Here is a 21,752-nt window from a genome sequence, read left to right as displayed (position 1 = left end):
AATAGAATAATTCCATCTGCGCTCAATGAATACACATGGACATTGCCCATTGTAAATTGATAATGTAAATTAATCTGTATAACATTATTTTGAAAACCTAAAGATATGTTTGGTAATTATTTTTTCCCCTTCTTTTATGTTTCCGAAAACAATTTTCTATTTTTAAAACTAAAAATGGATAGAAAACAAAATTTTTTTTTAAAACTCAATTTGTGAAGAAAACTGAAAACACGTAAAAGATTATTTTCAGTTTTCAATTTTCAAAAGTTAATAAAAGTACTTATTTAATTTAATAAATCTATCTCATTTAATAAGTTAATATTAGAGTTCAAATCCTAATAACAACATATTTTAGTATTTTTTTATTTTTTCTTCAAAAAACTATCTTTTCAATTTAAACTAACTAAACATATTTTTTATTTCAAAAATACAACAAAATTGTTTTCTTTTTATATTCCCAAAAACAAGTTTTTTTTAAATGGAAAACAAAAACTGTTACTAAACATAATCTAAGTGTTGTTGATGTCCTTGGTTCTTCCCAATGCTTAATGTTTAAACCCCCCCCCCCCCCCCCAAAGAAAAAAAAAATTGAAAGAGGAAGGTTAATTAGGGGAAAAATGGGATGGGGAGGGGGGTGAGAGAGAGAGAGAAAAAAAAAATCCTCGATAACATGTCACAATAATTTTCATGAAGGGAATATTACAAAAATCACCAAATTAAATGTCGAAAAAAAAAAAAAGATCTGTGACTTTAACAAATACGATATCATTGTGATGAGTCCTGGAGGCCTCTACTAAATGCTTCAACTTATTTTGTCCTTCCTTCCTGCAAGAATTCTTGAAAACTGGAGGCCTCTACTAAATGCTTGATTGAAGAGCATGCGTGTCTGGAACTCTGACACAAATGGGAACCAAGACAAAAAGGTTAATGGCATGAAGATCACCAACCCCATTATGTAATCATATGCTCTCGCTAGCTCCACTAAGGAATCCCAGAGTCCTACCCCCTTCAACAATGGCCTGCATGCCTGCCCAATCTTGAAAGGACAAGATAAAGGAATCATTGATTTAGTGAATCACAATTCATCAGGAGAAAAACGTCTAGTCCAAACTATATATCTTTCTAAGAAACAAGCCACTCATGAGCTAAAATAAGAAACGGTCACGTAGTTTCAGGAAGCACAACACTCAAAAAACGTAACAAATCGTAGTGCAAACATAGAAGCTTTCAAATTCAATAAATTGGAAGTCTAAGTCTAGTTTGAATTTCTGGGAAATATAAAACATACAACATACATTGTGATGCATTTGGGCCTGGAAACTTGTTGGACCCAAGACTAAACACAGTGCCCCTAATCTCCTCAACTATAGGGATAAAGCAAAGTAGCTGATTCACTTCTTCAGTTTTTATACAGGTCAAGAGATCCTTGACTTCTTTGTAGAAGCCCAAGAAACAAGTCCCACCTCATCTCTTCCAGAATCCCATTCCCCATTCAAGTTTTTTTTAAAATCGATTGAGTTCTTCCTCATTATTGTTGTGAGGCGGAAGGAATGGGTTTATGGTTACATCATTACGAGTTGTTACCACTTACCATTCTAGTCTAGATTTTTACCACCACAATATCTCTTTCCTTTTTAATAATTCATTATACTCCAAGCTTAATTTCCTCTCTACATCATTTGCTTCAGATTCCTGTAATTGAATACTTTCTAAGGCATCCTTTACAGATTTACAATTAGACTGTATATTCCCAAAGGAAAAGTGGTTCCAAAATCTCAACTTATTTTTGGTTGCCTTAAGCTTACACAGCAGCCTATATTGGGGTGGACCTCTGACCTCCAGACACCAATCATCCCTAATTACCTCTGAGTAGCTACTATCCTTACCCATGTTTCCTCAAATCTAAAGGGTTTTGGAAATTTGCCCCTTGGATTGCATAACGTCCTTGCAACCCCATCTTTCCTGTGACAACTGGCCCTTGGATAACCTAATCTCCCACAGTTGAAGCATAACTCCAACAATCTCTAATATTTTTTAATTGAATCCAGTGTTCCTCCAGAGGCTGTCTATCTAAAGTAAAACCATTTACCAACGCCAGACCACCTCCCCACCTCCAGCTAAATTAACTTCAAAAATCTCCCAACTTCTGCTATTTTCTTAACGACCACGTACTATTTTTGGATTCTTGCATTAACTTCTAAAGTGGATTCTAACGAAAGCAGGAGGTTTCCTTCCAAGAAAGAGAGATAGTTTTAGAGAATAGTAACTCTACCTATGTACTGACTTCTTCCTAAAAAAAAGCCAAACCAAATAGAAGATGTAGGGGATATGAAATTCCAAAAGCCAAAAAAAAAAAGTGGAAGTTCAAGAGAAAATGATTATGTAGTCAAGAAGTAGAAGGAAAAAGAAAAAAAGATGACAACGAACACCCGACTGAGGGGAAAGGACTTTTTCCATAGAGGGAAACAACATCAGACACTACACAGAACAAGTATTTTAATATTTTCACCATTTGCTATAAAGATTAGTTAGTTTATTAAACAGTGAGCAAATTTGTTCAATACTTCAGAACACCAATATATTTATATAAACAAAATTCTTATGCTACTGCTGCACTGGACATAAATCAACTAATGAACGTGGTTTATTTAAAAACAAAAAAACATACATCTCTCTGTCTCTCCAACCAAAATCAAACGGCAAGGTAACCCCCATTTGATCTACTTGCCAGTGGAGGCAAGATCTACTCAATGGTGGAACGAAATTGATCGGTGTCCGATGGCAAACAAAGAATCAATGCAAAAACCATGAAAGAATATGATTACTTGATAACTTTCTTGGGCCAGAGCAAATACAGCGAAGAAAAGAGCAGCATATGTTGTCACTAAAAGATTACACAGAAGAATTTGTAATGCTTTCTTGAATAATATGCAAGTGCAACCATGTTTAAAAATTAATGCACACTGATTCGAAGTTAATGTGCTGTTAAATTAATGGCATTTTCAAAAAGGCAGGATGCTTTTAGGGAAAATGGCATGGTTTATCTAAATATTCACAACGTATTGCATTCTTTCTACTATAAGAATACACAGAATTTCACACTTCTTTTTTTTTATTCTTTAAAATTGAACTTACAAGAAGAAGGCCCCATCCTGTGGGCATGAAGGCAAGGATAGCAGCAAATAAATCTGATATAGTGAGCCAATGTAAAAAAATAAGGACAGTCACCATTGACATGATGCCAAGGAACAAAAGCGCTTTGAGAATCCTGAACATGAGCTGAAAGTCGGTACCAAAACGTTTCCTACCCATTGGCACCATCTGAGAGCAACATGGGAAGAATGCAGACAGAAAAATCACAGATGAATATGTATGATTCAAAACTATAATATAAACAATAAATGCAAAAATAAAAATATAAAATATAAAGAGGCAAGAAAAAAATTGGACAGTATATACTATAGGTTAGTATTAACTGCATACACACGTCCATATACATTCAAAAAACTGACATCGTGTGCTGAAGACACAATTTCAAGTTGGAATTCATGTCTTCAACACACAATTTCAGTTGTTTTTCGCAAGTGTGTACAGACATGTGATAGTGCGGGTGCAATAGGTTTTAGCTTATACTATATATGTATCTGTAGCTTTGCTTTTCCCTACTGTTCAATCTCCGACTCTGTTTAAAACCCATATTAAGAAGAAATAAAGAGAAGACAGCGACAGAGAAAGATCATAAGCCCTACTCAGCTGCTTTTTTTCCCCTAGCCCTTGTTGCAATCTCATTGGACAGAGCCTATGCCACATCCGCAAAACCTTACCAAAATAACAACTGATTTTTGGGAATAAAATTGAACCAAAAGAAGTAAAAAGTATTTTGTATCAAATGATACAACATCAACTGTATCAAATATAATAATTGAGAGATATTTGTGCAAAAATAATCATATCAATATTCTACCACTACTCTCAAGGTGTTAGTGGGTGATTATTTTTGCACGTGTCTCTCAACTTTCTCCTCACTTCATAATGGACCCACCAGTAAGAGTATATTTACACGTGATGGGTCCTAGGAGAAACTCTCTTCAAAGGCTAGTTAAGTTACTTGGGCCATTGAAATTGCAAGGCCCATGCATATATCATAAAGGCCCAAACTTCATATCTACTTGAGCTAAAAGATGACCCAATTTCCTAAGGCTAACCTTACTAAGGAATCGAAACTTCATGAAGAGAAACTTGTTGGCCACATGGGACATAAACAGGAAAGGACCAAAAACCTCATCACTACAAAACAAAACGCAAACAAGGGAGATTTGACACCTGCAAAGGGGTCAAATATCTTTTTCATGCCTACACCCGATGCTGACAGCTCATGAAGAAAAGAAAAAGAGCTCTCATTCTCTCTCACTTGTCAAGCCACATTCACCAACTTTTGGAAAGAGACCCATTTACTTTAGGAGTTTCAAGCAAAGCTTGGAGAAGCCACGACCGAAGCTCAAGGAGGACATGAGAAGACTGCAATTTTTGCTGACCTATGATTTATCAAGAAGCAACATGTCTCAAGTCTTCATCTCATGGTCCAAGCTCATGAGTTTTCACTGGGAAAATTGGGAGTTCAAGGTTTGGAGGAAATGAAAATGTGTTCCTGAGACCCCAACAACTTGAAAGCTAACTAGGTACATGAAACTTGGCATGTCACCAACAGCCTTTTGAGCCAAAAGAGGCTAGTGTACAGCAATGCTTTACTACGCAACCTATGCAATTGTATTGAACAGAGAAGCAATTAATATCACTCATAACCCTATACAACATGATAGGACCAAACATGTTGAGATTGACAGAAACTTCATTGAGGAGAAGCTAGATGATGGCATTAGCTGTACTTCATTTGTGAAGATTGGGGACCAACTAGTTGACATCTTAACTAAAGAAGTATCTAGTAGAGCCTTTCATACAATATCAAGCAAGCTGGGCATGAGAAATATCTTTTAATCAGCTTAAAGGGGAGTGTTTATATACATAATTTAGTTAAAATGTATCATTTTGCTATTTTTGCCACTCATATGAGCATACTTATAATTTACCCATTAATGACTATTTAAAAGTAATAAAATATATGTTAAGGTAGATCAGAAACCTAACAGTGAGAGAGTTTGAATTTCAACACCAACATTGAAATTATATTTGTTATTTGGTTTGAGCAATTATTTAAGCTAGAACAGTTTCATTTAAACTAATTCCTTCGACATTATTTACTGTATATCAGTGAGTTCCATTTGTATACCATTAAGACGAGAAGAGCAGTCACCAAAACCAACCAAGAAAGTCCGTAAACCTACGAAGAAAGTTGAAGTAAAAGTAAGAAGGTTGTAAGCTAGTTCCATAAACCTAAACATACTTTGGTTGTCCAAGAGACAACCATGATTGTAGGAAATAAGAAATTTTACCAGCAAGCTTTTGCTGTGATGAGCTATATGAAGATGGTAGACAATTCCATACTGGTAAACAAAGAAGCGAAATGCAAGTATTATCTCAAGCACTCTCCCCCTGATAGTCGTGTATATGAGGTGTTCATGTTCTTCATTCCACCATGTTTCCCAACTTTTGTCACGAGGAATCCCAATTCCACCACGATTTCCCATCCACATCTTCCAATGTGTCCAATCATCTACTGTCTTTAGCCAGTCAAAACCAGATGGATTGAAAACGAAAGGAGCAAACAACCAGGAAACATCAAGAAACCACATAGAGAAAGTGATGAATGCATCAAGATATGATGTGTGATACAATTTCCTATAACCTTCATATATGATCAGTAGAATAAACAGCTCCAATCCCTTCACAAAGTGACTTCGTGAGTACTGTATGTAGTTATCAACAAACTTTGCATGAAAATCAAAAAATCCTCGGCCAGTAGCTTTACATTTAAAACCTGCATGCAAGATTGTTCCCCCATAATAATGTGCTTTTGTTCCAAGTTGGAACGTAAAGAATATAGAAACCAGTTGTAGTTGCATAGTGATAAAATCCCCGAGGGCAGTACGAAATCCTTGTTCCAGGTCAATTTCCAAAACCATGGGCAGCATTATCAATAAGCCAAATTGGAAAATGGATTGGGTAGCCAAAGCCTCTTCAAGGGCCTTGCTTTGTTGTATGCTTGGATTCTTTAGGATCTCTTTCTCCATTCCACTCAAAACCATGTACATACGTCCATATAGAAATACATATATAGTAAGCACGGTCAACTGAAAGAACAAAATATCCAAATGAAGCTGTAAACTTATATTTAATATTTATACACAACATGAACAGGGGTTTGTAGAAAATCATCATGTGTGAAGTGGGAAGACAATAAACACTACCCTGTAGCCCGTATAAACTGGTGGTTGGTACCTTATAATCATGTAAATAAGCTTTTTTGTTTTTTGTGGTCATTTTATTCCTTGTTTGGGAAATATAAACTCTTATAGCAATCCCTACACATAAGACACAAACCTGCCAGAAAATCTAACTGATAATTACGGCAGGCCCTTTTTATACCTGATAATATTAATATTCATCAATCAATTTCATAATCAATGGGTTTGTGTTCTGTTAATTTTAGCTCAATGTTTTGTTTACTACCAGACCCAACTGACAATTAAGAAATAAAACTTGACCACACCCCCTAAAATAACATTCATGATGTTGGTTGGATGACTCACAAAATAAAATAAAAAACACTTCTCACACCAAGTGGGAAACTAATGGAAGAGACCACTGAACCACAAGTCTCTTGACAAACTAAAGAAAAGGTTGGAATCTACATCAGGTTACTATTCACCCCAAAGTAACCTGGTGACAAAATTTGCAAGCACGTTCTAGTCATGTATAAGTTACCAGAGTTTCAACTATATTGGCAGTCTAAAAAGAGATTATTAGAAGGAAACTAGCTTGGCTAACATACCATGCAACTAAAATAGAAACCGACTGTTGTGAAGTAGAATGACAGCATCCTATAGAAGTCAAATCGATGCCCAAGACGATGAACATCACGGCTAAGTGTCTGCTCTCCATTTCCATCTGCAACCTGAGTCTCAAAAAGGGATATTTCAGCCATCCCCACATCACGCCCCTTGCCTACTTGGATATACTCATGATGTGTTATAAATCCTCCACGCAAGGTGGAATTTAATCCTAAGGAAATGAATCCAATATAAGTGAGCAAATAATACAAATTAGTCAGTCATCTTTAATGAACCAGAAACTACCTGCAAATATGTTCTCATTTAGGTTAATTTTTTTTGAAGCTTTGCTTATGCCACCCCTTGTTATGTGGAAGATTCTATCAAATATATCTGGATGACCATAATGGAATCGCACCCTGCATAGTTACCCAGAGCATTTAATAGACAAACAATAAGAGTGCAGAAACACCAGTTAGAATTAAACTAAGTCATTCATGCCAATGAGCTCTAGTTCAAATGAAACTTACCTCTTTCATGATAATGAGATGGAAGTGAGGTCTTGGATTCAAAATCAACTAGGTGCATATGTAACTTGAAGGAATGGGGTGAACACACCAAAAAAATGTTGCACCCTCATATACTGTATATCTTGCCATGGGGAATAGTGATAGGCTACCCATATATATCTTGAATTAAAACAACTCAATAAACACAACTCTACAAGTTGTCATACATCTTAAATAGGGAAAATTATTAACTACTTCTAAAGTACAACAAAATAGTACCCTCCTTTGACCTCTCAACTAAAAGGTGGAAGGTGGATCCCATTAAGAATTTAATTAATGGGATCCACTACTATGCGAGACGAGGGAGTAACATGTCATTGTAATCACTAAAATAATTACTTTTTGAATAGAGATTATTCTTTGTTATAGGATCATGTATGTTATGAAATGGTATTTGTGCATCTATAATTAGGACGTCTGGTAGAGGATTCACCCTCCAAAGGGACATGGTACCATAGCAAGCTTGTCAATGTAACATACTTATAAAAGAAAAGAACAAATTCTAATGACTACCATCACTCATCAAGTAGGCTATTGATAGACAAGTTTTGTGGATTGGAACTTATTATAACCATCATAAATGTATAGTCAATCAAAATGAAAAGTTACTACAAATCACTATGGGAAGTCTCACTTGCACCACAAATCAGTTCAAATATAGTAAAAACCTCGAGTTTGAGAAATACGAAGAAAGTTTCAAATTTTGGGCACCATTCACGACATCCATCTCAACTCAACATGTAGCGTAATGAATATATCAAGAGTCCGTCCCAAGTGAATTTGGAAGTGTTATCAAAATGTTGGAAGCCATAATGGAGCAATGAAATGTTTTTGACTATTGGTACCCAACAACACAAAGAAGGCAAACCAATAATTTTATTCACCAATTTTCCCAAATTCACCCACAAACATTTTAGAGAGTGCAAAACCAGGCCAAAATGATGCAAGAGTCTAGTGCAATGCATGGAAGATGTTGACATGGCATGGTGACATGGCTCAAGGGGGTGACATGGCATGGTGACATGGCTCAAGGGGGTGACATGGTATGGTGACTGGCACAAGGCCAACAAAGCCTAAGGACTGTATATTACATGTCCCATGTTGTTATTGTAGCTAAATCCGCATGTGCCAAGTTTATTGTTGTGTTTGACAATTGGAGGGAAAATTAGTTAGACGCACATGCGCATGCTAGATTTTAGGAAGTTGTTAGAAGTAGAAGCCAAGTCCTATATTAAATATAGCATGCGACTAATATGTTACAATTGTATTCTAATATGTGATAAATTTCACTTAATTATGGATGATGTCACCACCAATAACTAACCACTAGGCTACAAATATCCACGTATAAGCATTTTGAAAAAGGTCTTTTAGTTGTGAATGAAAATAATCCTTGAGAGCCTTTCATTAAGATTTTGTGCTCTTTACATAGGTGCCTAACCTCCTATCATTTTTTCTAAGCAACTCTCATTTCCAAATTCTATCTAGCCTAAACAATAGGCCATCACATTTCCCGCATCAGTCCCCCTCTAAAGGAAAACTTGTCCTCAAGTTTTAGAATGGAGCTTTTAAATTTTGACTTTAGCGCTGGAACTTTGGCTAGGTGATGAATTTGTTGTATCCTTAGCCTTATTATTATGCTTCTTGTTAAAGACGAGAATAAAATACTATAGAGAAGCAAGAAAAAGAGGAGATTCAAGAGATTACATGGTTCGGCCAACAACCTCATCCACAAAATAAAGCCCTAGCGAATACATCAAGGCCAACTACTAATAGTGCATAGCCTTTCAAGATTGACATTACAGGCTTGCCTTCAACTTCTAGTACAGTCAAACCAGTCCTAAATCAGCACAAATTTTTACATTTAAGTGCTACAAGTGTGGAGAAGCTGGGCACAAGGCCACCGAATGCAAGAAAGGGGGAGTTAAGCTTAAGGCAAGGGTAAAGCTTTGATGATAGAAGGTTGTGAAGACCAGTAAGATGAAGAATTTCCAATATATGAAGAAGAAGAAGAAATGTGTAATAGTGTATTGATAATTGAAGACAATAGAGGAGGGGAATGCATTCAAGAACCCATATATGATCAATACGTGGAAGAAGAAGTAGATGCTCATATAGAGGAAGAAGAGGATTTATAATTAGTAACAAACATCTTGCAAGTTCCAAAGAAAGAGATGGAGGATGATGAGTGGCTTAGAAGAAGTGGTTATGAGGATATGGTGTCACAAAAAGTTTTTAACAATCTTGAATCGAAGAATCAAGACCAGCCCCAACCACAAAAGCTATCTTGCTTCAAGAAAGGAGGTGAAGTTAGAGATTCTAGAAAGTGCTTAGTGTTCTTAATTAATGACTTTCAAGATTATGTTCTTTGTGATGTGACAACCATGGATGTTTGCCATCTCTTACTTGGGTGTGAAGGATTATGTCCATATCAAACCATTTCGAGTGGAAGGAGAAACGCATCCAACTTATACAAGAAAGGAGATCGTTACACATTGCAGCCAAAGAAGGGGAAAGCTAGTCCCAAACCAATGGTCAAAATGAAGAAAGTTGGATGCAAGAGCATCTACAAAGGTGCTTACACATGCAACCTTGACACAAAGCAGCAACAGACCTTAATCTCTAGCATGATGCAACGGCTTAATACAGCAACTAATGAGAATGCAGATCAGTGGAACTACCAGATCATATGCATACCTCTAACAGTTTCAATGTGCATCACTTGTTGTCCTGTCATGCACCAAATCATCTTACAACTAGTCACACTTAAGGACAAGTGCGTTCCAAAGAGGGACAATCCTAATGCAATTCATTTTCTAGCTAGTTGTTTACTAGTGCTTATGTTGTATGGTAAGTAGATCATTCCACCCATAACAAAAAGTTAGTTAGTTGATAGATTATTAGTGATAAGTGCAATAGCCTATTAGTTAGAGATTTTTGTTGGGCTTTGGCTAATCACATAGTAGGTTCTTGTAACTAACACTCTAGCCAATTAGCAGCTTGCTTATGTATCTATAAATAAGAAAGGCTACTCTTAGACGCCCGGGGGGGGTAGTTGGGAAAAAAGGCTTCAACTGCTTCCCATTCAAGGCATTAGGAATATTTAGACGTTGGGGGGGAGGGGGGGTAGTTGAACTGTGTAGGTATTGTTGTTGATTTTAGTCAACACTTTGCATGGACCCACTTTCCTTGCTCCCAACTCAGAGCAGGAACCATGAGAACACCTTTTCTTATTCAAAATCACCCATACGAAAGAGCTAGGTGTATTTGTCAAACCAAATAGCATAACAAGCCATTCAAATAATCCATGATGTGTCTTAAAGGCCCTCTTTCATTCATTTCCCAAGCAAATTCAAATTTGATGATACACATTTAGCAAATCAATCATGGAAAACACCCTCGAACCCTCCAAGCAATCTAGCATGTCATCCAATCTAGGAATTGGAAAACGATACGTGATTGTGATCTTGTTGATAGCTATACTATTCACAAACATCCTCCCAGAGCCATCCTTCCTAGGAGTCAAGAGAGTAGGTACCGCACAAGGGCTAATACTATCCCAAATGTAGCCTCTATCAAAAAGCTCGTGAACTTGTTTTTGCAACTCTTCCTTCTCCTTTGGAGCAATACGATATGCTGCCTTGTTTGGAAGGGGTGCTCCCAGAACCAAATCAGTGCCATATTAAATGTCTCGTATAGGAGGCAAGTCGGGTGGTAGGGGGAAAACATCACCATTTTGTTGTTATAACTCAGTGACAGCACTAGGAACATTAGTTCCAGCCGCTGTGTTGACTAGAATTAACGCCAAAATGTACCAACTATCTTCACTTTATTGAATGAAGCTTTTAGAAACAAGTAAAGAGGTTGTAGAGGATTTAGAAGTCACATTTTCCTACATTAGCAGCAAAGTGCATTGTTGATTGTCTTTGCTTAAGGTATAGGTGTTCTTCCCATCATGCATCATTTGGCAATCATATTGCCAATGTCTTCCAAGAAGGATATGGCACGCATTGATTGGTACTACATCACACCAAACTTCATCAAAATATTTCTTCTAGATAGAAAATGGCAGCAAGCAACGCTTTATTACTTTAACCTCATTACCCTTCTTGAACCAAGAAAGTAGGGTGTGAGTGATCTTGAGTAGCAAGCTTCAACTTATCAACCACCTCTTGAGAGACTACATTTTCACAACTTCCCCCATCAATGATCATATTACAAACTCTTGCTCCAATGCTGCAAATTGTATAAAAAAATATTGGTTCTCAACCAATTTTCTTTGGAATTGAGTTGATGAGCAAGAAGAGTCTTCCTCATCACAAGTGTCAAGCTCTCTTCTTCTTCAAAATTACCACCAACCTCATTTGAAGGTTGATCAAAAATGGGTTATCCATCTTCATGCTCCAGCTCTTTTACTTCCTCCAACATAAGAGCCTTCTTCCTACAATCCAAAGATCGATGCCCCAGCTCTCCACACTTCAAACATTTGTAATTACCCACTTGTTGCTGTCTACCCCCGCCAATAGTGGTTGTTTGAGACTGTTTTGAGGCTGTAGTAGCAGATTGGCCTGTTGCTTGCTGCTCATCCCCAGAAGTCTCTCCTCCCCCATTGCACTCAAATTCCCATCCTTATATTGGTTAGAAATCCCCTGATCAGACCTCGAACCCCACTGTCCAAACCTTAAACTTAAAGCAGACCTAGTTTGCTGTTTCTCCATCAATGAAGCCTGACTGTAGGCTTCCAACACATTCCACAATGATTGAAGGCTAGCAACATCTTGGATAATGGCTTCACTCAAGTACCTTGCAACCATTTGTTCTTCACTTTCATTCAAATCTACTCTTACTACAAGTTGGTGAAACGCCTCCACATACTCCTCTACACTACCTTCTTGCTGAAGGTTGTGTAGGTCTTTGTAGAGTGATTGGGTGTAGTTGAAAGGAAGAAATTGCTCATGGAGCTTTTTCTTCATCTTCTCCCAACTCTTGATCTTGATTTCATCACTTCGTTGGCGAGAAATTTGCAATTGTTCCCACCAAGCGGAAGCTCTCTCCTTAAGGCAAATAGCAACTAGCTTCACTTTCTTTTTGTCCATAACTTCATAATAATCAAATACTTTCTCAACGGTATTAAGCCAATCTACAAAGTCTTCTGGTTTGAGATGCCCCTGAAATTTTGGAATTTCAACCTTGAAGTTGTAGTCAAGCTTTGGCTCATTTCTTTCCACATAAGGCCTACCCCTTGGAGGAACTCTAAAAGGATTCTCAAGATGAGAATGAGTCATCGAACTCATCAGTAGCTTCATGAGGAGGCCGCATACATTGCACCACCTCCATAAGTGACACAACTTGTCTCCTTAATTCAGCAATCTCATCTCCTTTCTATAGTCTGATTTTGTCCACCATTTCTTCCCACCAGGGGTTGGCTTCAAGTCCTTCCCCAACATCCATGTGATTTCCTTCCTCTCCTTCTTTGGGCCATTAGAAGCTTCACAATCTTTGAAAAATTGCAAATAGAAGCAACAACACAAGTGACCAATACGTGATATTTTGCAGCAACAACAGCAGCACAATACAAATTTGATTGGTACAAGGAACCTAGATTTGAATTCTAGGAGAGAAAAAAAAAAAAAAAAAAAACAAAAACAACAACAACAACAACAACAAGAAGGAAACCTAGGGTTCAAATGATAAAATTAGTAGGGAAAAAGAGGACCAGATCTGTGCTCTAATACCAAATGATGGAAATTAAGATCAAATAATTGAGAACTTGAACTAGAATTGTCTTAGAATTAAGAACCAAAGCTGCAATTGCAGATAAAAGCTGGAGAAACAGATTTTCTGTCCAGGTCTGAAACTAAGTTAAGTTATATATAAAATAAAATAAAAAATTGATTCTTCTCTTACATAACAAGCCTATTTATAATCTTAACTACTAGAAAAAAAAACTAGCTAATAGTTACAGTTAGGCTAGCTGTCAACACATAAGTCAAAGTTGAAATTAAAGAGGATACATGGCAAATCTAAGAAGTCAAAATAAATGGTTGTCTGCCTACCCTAAGAGGTCAGAAAGAGTGCTTGGTTGTTTGGCTTGTAGAGGGTGGCTGGCTGTCAGTCCTAAGAGTAAAGGGGGGGTTGGTTGGCTGTCCTAAGGATAGAAGGTGGCTACATCACATCTAGTTTTCTCGGGAAAAAGCAAAAGAAGAAAGGGAAGGAAAAAAAAAAAAAAAAGACGGTGTTAATACTTTTAAAGCCATTTATTGAATTCTTTATTTTGGATACTCCGCTAAAATTTAAGAGGGAAGCCTAAGGAACAGTATCTAAGGTAGTATCTAAGTTTTGCCAAAAAACAAAAAAAGAGACTTTGGTTTTGATAGGTTTGGCCTTCTACGCCTAGTAGAATGAGGACAAACTTTTTCTTTTCTTTTTTCAAGTTCTTGGAAAGCTGTTCTAAAATATGGGAGCCAAACCCAAATAATGCAAAAATTGTTCTTTGAAAACTGGTTTCAAACCCAATTTTTCTAAACTTTTTTCAGACTGTTTTGATGGAAAGAAGCTATTCAAACTACAACTTATATGCAAATACAAAAATAATATCATAACTGTCGAAGAGGTATCCCTAATTTAGTATTTATATAGAGTTTAATACAATGGCAAATACTTATGAAACATTGGCAAATGTTAGTTAATAATAACTTGCCATCTTGGGTTAAGTACAATATATGAATACTCATGAAATCTACAGACATGGATTCATCCAAACTTGACACAAACTTCTTTTTTTTATCAATACAATTGAATCTGAACTTATAGCGTACAATCTATGATGATTGCTCTTTATCATCATGCCAAGACATCAATTGGTTTCGGTGTAAGTGGGATTCTAACCCAGGTCCTTTGCTCAACAACAAAAAACATTACTAGTTGAGGTAACTGCAACCCCCAATTTGCCACATCATTGTAACAATATTCTCTCGGGGGTCGCTTTAACTTGTGTATTTTGACAATAAAGTTAAGTGCTACAAAAGTTAGTTTGATTTCTTTAGGCTTGGAGCAATATTGATCTATAAGACAAAAATAACTAAATGACTAAGAATGGTCCCCTTGCCCCCCACCCCCACCCCCACCCCCTCCCTTAAAAAAAATGTGTATATATAAATGGAATCACAAGTACACGTTCCAGTTTTTGGAAGTAAAATTCATGCTCACCTAAGAGGATCTGCCAAAATTCGTTGCCCAATAGTTACAAAACCGGTCTCCTGATTGGACACAAACTGTGCAAGTGATGAAAATCTGCAAAATAAAAGGGAAAAAGATAAGCACATATACTAAGAAATTTCAGTGTGACATTTCTTGTAGTGTGATTTGCATCATTGCCATTACCAGCCCTTACACTAAGGTATGAAAACACAAAAATTCGTTGGTACTCCCTCCATGCCACAAGCCTTAGGACAAGCCAGTTGTCCATTTATCTCTCACTTCAAACATTTTTTAAACATCAAGGATAATGATACATAACTTTTCACAACTATTGATGTGATAAATTGTGATTAGAGCATAATAAAAGTGGTCTTAGTGATGGTCCCATGTGAAATTAATGTTTCTTCAATTACAACTTGCAAGATTTTTTTTTTCATTTAACTTTAATTTTATAAGAATATCGTTAGTTGTTCTGTTGAAAAACAAAGTGGAAAACTGGCATCTCGAGTTTTAGAAACTCGAGATTAATAGTAGAACTCAAGTTTATAAAACTCGAGACCCAAGCACTGGAAGCCGATGTGGAAAAAATTCCACGTGGAAATCGAGTTTTAAAAACTCGATTTCCACCATTTTCCCTTTCGCCTCTACCTTCTTCTTCTTCCCCTGTTTTTTCAGTGGATCTCAAACCCTCAAACGAAGGCAACCCATTTCTCCAAGAACATAAGCAGTGACACCCAAAATTATGGATCTGCAGCAACCCAGAATTATTACCAAAATCAGTCCCATCTCCTCCAGCCTCCGTCGTCAGATCGTTATGGGTTTCTTCTTCTTCTTGATGATCTTCGTTGATGATGAACGGTTGTGATTCCTCTGATCTACTTCAGAGCCTCCGAGAGTGATCTGCTCCGCCGTCTGATCTCTGTACGTTGACGCCATTTCTTGTATTTGTCGGAAATGAAAATGTTGTCAGAGACAATAGAATAATACTCCTATATATGCACGTGATTAGCGCTTGGTGTCGGTGAGTGGGTGTTGGGATCGCGAGCTGACCGGAGCTACTCGTGTAAAATTTTCGCAGTGTTGGATTGGTGGTGGTATGGGATGGGTTTTTTCATTCAACGTCGTTCTGGTCTCTGGGTCTCTTTGTTGTTGGTCTGTGTGTGGAACTCGAGTCTTACAGACTCAATTTCCACATTTTCCACCAAGAAAATCGAGTCTGCAAGACTTGACTTTGATTTTGTAAAACTCGAGTCTTATAGACTCGAGATCTATTTGGCATTTTTTGAAATTTCCGTACACGTCATCAAGTACAAAGCGAGTGTTTGAAACTCGAGTTTTAAAATGGAACTCGAGTTTCTAAAACTCGAGATGCTATTTTGTTAATATGTTACAAACGTGTGTTAACTTACTATATTGCCCTCCCTCACACTGCTACTTTGAAAATTGCCTCCAACTTGCAACCTTAACAAGTGAAAAAGGTGGTGAAGGTAATTTTGTTCCTAACATTGCCCTTTTTAAGAGTGAAAGGGAAATTAGCTTCTTTTTTTTATTAAAATAATAATAATAATAATAAAACCTTCAATGCTTTAGGGGTTTTATTTCAAAATAAAATTATGTTACATTCGACATTGTACCATTGTCAATTTGTCGCTCTAGAAAAAATCCCCAAAACAAGTGATTCCTTTCTCTCTTGTAAATAAATGGTTGACTTTAAGCCCAATATGGCAATTATTAAGGGTTTCGGAATTTTGGCACCAAATTTCATCTTTCTCAGCAAGTGATGTAAGTCTCAAACTTCGGAGGGTTACGTGTGGCAGAAACTCAAAGACAAGTTAAACATACAATTATTCTATGAATAGTTATACAATTTCAATTTATTCTAGCATTATAACAACACATCAGAAATCATTTTGATGGGGAATTATTTTGTGATGAATTGCACTGGAGACACTAGAAATGTTTTTTAACACCATTAACAACAATCCTATAAAAAGTCAAATTAGGAACCCATAAGCTGCTTGCATGGCATGGAGGAGAAAATATTAGGCATTTAAAGCTTTAGATAAATATGATACCCTAGATTGTCTTTTTTCATATAAAAGTAACGAAGATTTTATTGAAAACAAAAACAGACCCAAGTACACTAGAAATGTACTATGGGAACAATACAATCAAGATCCCAAATAACAATGATCCAAACAAATTAGAGATAGAAAAACATGAAAAAGTTTGTAAAGCTAAACTCCACTCGAGTAAAATACGAAAGAAGATTGACTTAATCTCGAGAATAGAACGTTTGCATACCTCAAAACCTCTATCATTTTGTTCCCTCCAAATACACCACATTATGCAATGTGGCACAAACCTTCACAAAGCTATATTTTTTAGCCCCCTAACATTCGAAGGGATGATTTTAATATTCAATGATATAGAGTTGCAGCCCTCATCCTAGTAACGCTCGCTGCCTTTGGTGATCTGTTCTCATAATTCCAAGAGCACAAGAGACTTCTCAACCCTCGACTCCCCTTCCAAACCTCCCTATGCCAATTTCTTCTGAGTGCTTTCTTCTTGCATCTGATTTTTTTTCCTTGCTTCAATAGCTAGAAATAGGCCCGTAACCTGCTACTCAAGGCCCTCCAGAGAAGTGCCCACAGATATTCCAAGAGCTTTTATCCTTTTAATGACCCACTGTAATAGCTGCTTACTATCTCCCTTGTCCCGACCCTCATCTTCCTGCACCAAAATCTGTGGAACCTCTAAAGGCATTTTTATGGCCAATTGAGCTACAAGCAGCGGCTCATCTTCCCTTTACCAACACACCTATCCCCCATTACTATCCCACAAATCCTCCACCATCCCCATGTCAACAGATATGTCATCCATTCCAACTAATCTTCACACACATCAGCCCATATACCTTGCCCTTTCATGTAGTTCATTCTTATATTTGGGGTCCAATAAACACTCCCTCATTGTTGGGATTTAGATATTTTGTCACTTTTGTTGATGATTATTCTAGAGTCACCTATCTTTATCTTACGAAAGAAAGATCTGAATTGTACTCAATTTTCAAATCATTTTATATGGAAATAAAGACTCAATTTAATGCTTCACTTCGTATTTTTCTGTCTGATAATGGTCATGAATATTTTATACATCTTTGTCTCAATTTTTGGATGATCATGGTATAATTCACCAATCTTCATGCCTCCTTACTCCACAACAAAATGGTGTTGTTGAATGCAAAATGCGTCATTTGTTAGAGGTCACTCGTGCCTTAATGTTTTATATGCATGTTCCCAAATCATATTGGAGTGATGCTGTTCTCACTGCCTATCAACTGATTAATCGTATGCCATCCACTGTTCTAGTTGGTCAGATCCCTTATAATGTGATTTCTCCTAATGCACCTATGTTTCATCTACCTCCTAAGATCTTTGGTTGTGTGTTCTATGTTCATCTCTTAGGTCCAGGGAGTGACAAACTTGATCCTAGATCCATTAAATGTGTTTTTCTTGAGTATTCTCATACTCAAAAGGGATACCGATGTTACTCACCTACTCTTCATCATCGTTTCATTACTGCTGAAGTAACATTTGATGAATCTCAATCCTTTTTCTCTCCTTCAGTTGCTAGTGACATTTCTCCTCCTTGTCTTCCTTTCCTACCACCTGTGTCTCTTACTAAATCTCCTCAGACACCACTCCAGGTGTATCGTCGTTGGCAGAAACCTCCAACAGAAACGTCTTTCCCGCCTAGTGATCTGCCTTCTTATCCTGCCTCTCTTCTAATTGCTTTGAGCAAAGGTAAGCGTTCTTGTACCTCTCATCCTATCTCTTAGTTTGTCTCTTATGGTCATTTATCTTCATCTATCCATGTTTTTACCACATCCTTGAATTCTACAGTTGTTCCTAAGTCTGTCTAAGAGGCTATGTCCATCTCTGGTTGGAAGTCTGCCATGGAGGCAGAAATGTTTACCCTATCTAAAAATGCTACTTGGTCTTCCGTCACTCGTCCTCCAGGGAAAACTATTGTTGGTTGCCGTTGGGTGTATATTGTGAAGTATTTGCTTGATGATTCTATTGAACGTTTGAAGGCTCGCTTGGTTGCCAAATGGTATACTCAGTTATACAGTGTCAACTATGCCGAGACATCCTTACTTGTTGCTAAAATTTCTTCTGTTCAGATTATGATCTCCTTGGCTGTAAATTTGGGCTGGCCATTATTTTAGTTAGATGTTAAAAATGCCTTCTTGAATGACAATTTGAAGGAAGAGGTGTATATGGAGCAACCACTTGGGTTTTTTGCTTAGGGAGAGTCTGGAAAAGTGTGTAGGTTACATAAGGCCATCTATGGTCTTAAGCATTCTCCCAAAGCTTGGTTTGGAAAATTCGGTGAAGTAGTGTTTAAGTTTGGATTGCAACGCTGCCACTATAATCACTTTGTTTTCTCATACCTCTGCAACAGGAAAAATTTTGTTGATAGTATATGTTGATGATACTATAATCACTAGTGATGACAAGAATGGTATTGATGATTTGAAGAGATACCTTCAAAACTCCTTTCGAACTAAGGATCTAGGTACTTTGTTATTTCTTGGGTATTGAGGTAGCACGATCTAAAGAAGTACGTGTTGGATATTTTGGAAGAAACTAGCTTGTTAGGCTCTAAACCAGTGGAGGCTCCTATGGATCCTAATGTCAAATTGTATGAAGATCAAGAGGAGTTGTTATCTAATCTTGAGAGATATCGTCACCTAGTTGGTAAACTGAATTATCTCACAATTACTCGCCCAAATATATCATTTGCAGTCAGTGTTTTAAGCCAGTATATGAAAGATCCTCGCCTTCCACATTGGGAGGAAGTTATTTGGATTGTGAGGTATCTTAAAGCACATGCCATGGTCTTTTGTATAAAGCTAATGGTCACCTATGGGTAGAAGCCTACATTGACACTGATTGGGGTGGATCATCGTTAGATAGAAAATCCACTACTGGGTATTGAACTTTTTTGAGAGAAAACCCGATTACTTGGAGAAGTAAGAAACAAACTATTGTTGCCAAATCCAATGTAGAGGCTGAGTATAGAGTCATGGCACAAACATCATTTGAGCTTATGTGGATTAAGCATTTACTTGAGGAATTCAAATTTGTTGTGAAGGTGTCTATGACAATGCATTGTGATAATCACGCAGCAATTCACATTGCTTCCAATCTGGCGTTCCATGAGTGAACCAAGCATATAGAAGTAGATTGTCATATTACTTGGGAGAAAGTAGAAGATGGTGTAATTGCTACTCCATATGTTTCTACAAGAGTGCAAATTGCTGATATGTTTACTAAAGCTCTATATAAAACTCGTTTGGATTTATTATATAACAAGCTTGGATTGTAGGATATATACTCTCCAGCTTGAAGGGGAGTGTTACGGGTATAAAGCTAGGGGCAAAACAGTAAACTCATGTATACCTATATATATCAATAATATGTTTTATGTAAGGGTTAATTGAAATAACTCATACGTATGTTTTATGATTTATCAACAACAATGGTGTGTTTGGATTAGCTTCTTCTTTTTTTTCCTATTAGTTTATTTGCTAATTATGTAAACTTCAAAAAATGCACAAAAAATGTTTTAGTAGAAAGCTAATCCTAACCCATGCTTATTCATATCCAATTTATAATTAAAGATATAACTCAGGCTGACCTTCCAGTGAATATATGTTCCCTTATACCCAATATTGTGGGTTTCTGCTGGTTATGCCAACGTTTTAGGAATTCTTCCAATACATTTCTCATTTTGAATGCTTCTTCAAAGTAATTATCCTTGGAGGGAAACAACAGTGTAAGAAACCACAGTAAATCAATTTTATAATGTATTATCCAAAAAATGTAAAAGGGAAACTACCTGATTCATGTCTATTGTTTGCAGGGCTTCTCCTCGAGTAAAGATGATAGCATGATTTTGACTTTCTGGTTTCCATTCACCAATATCTACTGGACAACCTGGAAGCTTGATGCGGTATATTTCCTATGAAGGTAAGGAGCACATTTATTAGTATTACAGAGGTGCATTACTTAAAATTCAAAATGCAATGGATTGAGTTGTAAATGAACATATGAATTTTTAGCATAAAAAACAAAACATATATCTACAAGTTTTCTTTTATTTTTTTTGGTCCTTGCTAGCTAGGATGTTCAAGTAGATCAAGTTTGATATCACTTACAAACAGATCAAAGGGAAAAGCTAACAAAATTAATGAAATCAAACAAAGAAGTACAATGCGTGAAACCCCAAATACGAGACCACTCAAACAAAGTCCTAATTAGTAAAGACTTCAATAGGTACACAATTCTTTTAGTGTCCTCAAATGTTCGGGCATTGCGTTCCTTCCAAGTTAACCACATAAGACACACCGGTACCATATTCCAAACATTGGAAGAATGAATGCCCAACCAATTCCACCATGTAGAAAGTAAATAGACTACTGTCTTTGGCTTCACCCACTAAACCCCAAACAAGTAGAAGACTTCACTCCACAAAGTATGGACAAACTTGCAATGTAGTAACAAATGATCCACAGTTTCCTCCTCACACCAACATAGGCAACACCAATTAACAAGAGGCAAGTTCTTCTTAACTAGGTTATCTATTGTGAGAATCCCACCCCTAGCAGCTATCCATAAGAAAAAAGACACTCTTCTAGGAACCTTAATACTCCAAATGCATTGCCAAGGGAAAAAAACCGACGGAGCTTTCAATAATGATTTATAAAAAGAACGCACATCAAAGACACCACTATGATTCAATTGCCAAACCATGGTATCATCAACCCCCCATAGGTATTTTGGATGAGATATGCGCAGAGAAAGCATAAAACCTTGCCATCTCCCAATCCTGAAACTCACAGTGAAAAAGTAAGTTCCAGCTTCTATCACCCCCATCAAGTGTCAACCATATCAGAAATCCTAGCTTCTTTATCCACAGCACAAGCAAACAATTCCGGATATAATTCTTTCAAAGAAGTAGGACTACT

The 21,752-nt window shown here is 36.9% G+C and overlaps 1 protein-coding gene across 1 annotated transcript in view; it reads right to left on the bottom strand.

Annotated features, from left to right (window-relative positions):
• Positions 1–665: 665 nt before the first annotated feature.
• The window catches only part of LOC142641534 (callose synthase 7-like), a 66,393-nt gene continuing 45,306 nt past the window's right edge, over positions 666–21,752 (bottom strand). The window contains exons 34-42 of the mRNA XM_075815971.1: positions 20,624–20,746; positions 20,423–20,541; positions 14,726–14,809; positions 7,254–7,366; positions 6,950–7,179; positions 5,451–6,248; positions 5,288–5,338; positions 3,136–3,321; positions 666–1,036 (exon numbers count right to left, since the gene is read on the bottom strand). Coding sequence (XP_075672086.1) covers positions 803–1,036; positions 3,136–3,321; positions 5,288–5,338; positions 5,451–6,248; positions 6,950–7,179; positions 7,254–7,366; positions 14,726–14,809; positions 20,423–20,541; positions 20,624–20,746 — 1,938 coding nt within the window. The 3' untranslated portion in view covers positions 666–802. The remainder of the gene's footprint in view (positions 1,037–3,135; positions 3,322–5,287; positions 5,339–5,450; positions 6,249–6,949; positions 7,180–7,253; positions 7,367–14,725; positions 14,810–20,422; positions 20,542–20,623; positions 20,747–21,752) is intronic.

The sequence above is a fragment of the Castanea sativa genome, chromosome 6 (genome assembly GCF_040712315.1).
Source record: "Castanea sativa cultivar Marrone di Chiusa Pesio chromosome 6, ASM4071231v1".
Classification (NCBI taxonomy): domain Eukaryota; kingdom Viridiplantae; phylum Streptophyta; class Magnoliopsida; order Fagales; family Fagaceae; genus Castanea; species Castanea sativa.
The sequence above is the reverse complement of the archived record's forward strand: the minus strand, read 5'-3'. Positions and strand labels throughout refer to the sequence as shown.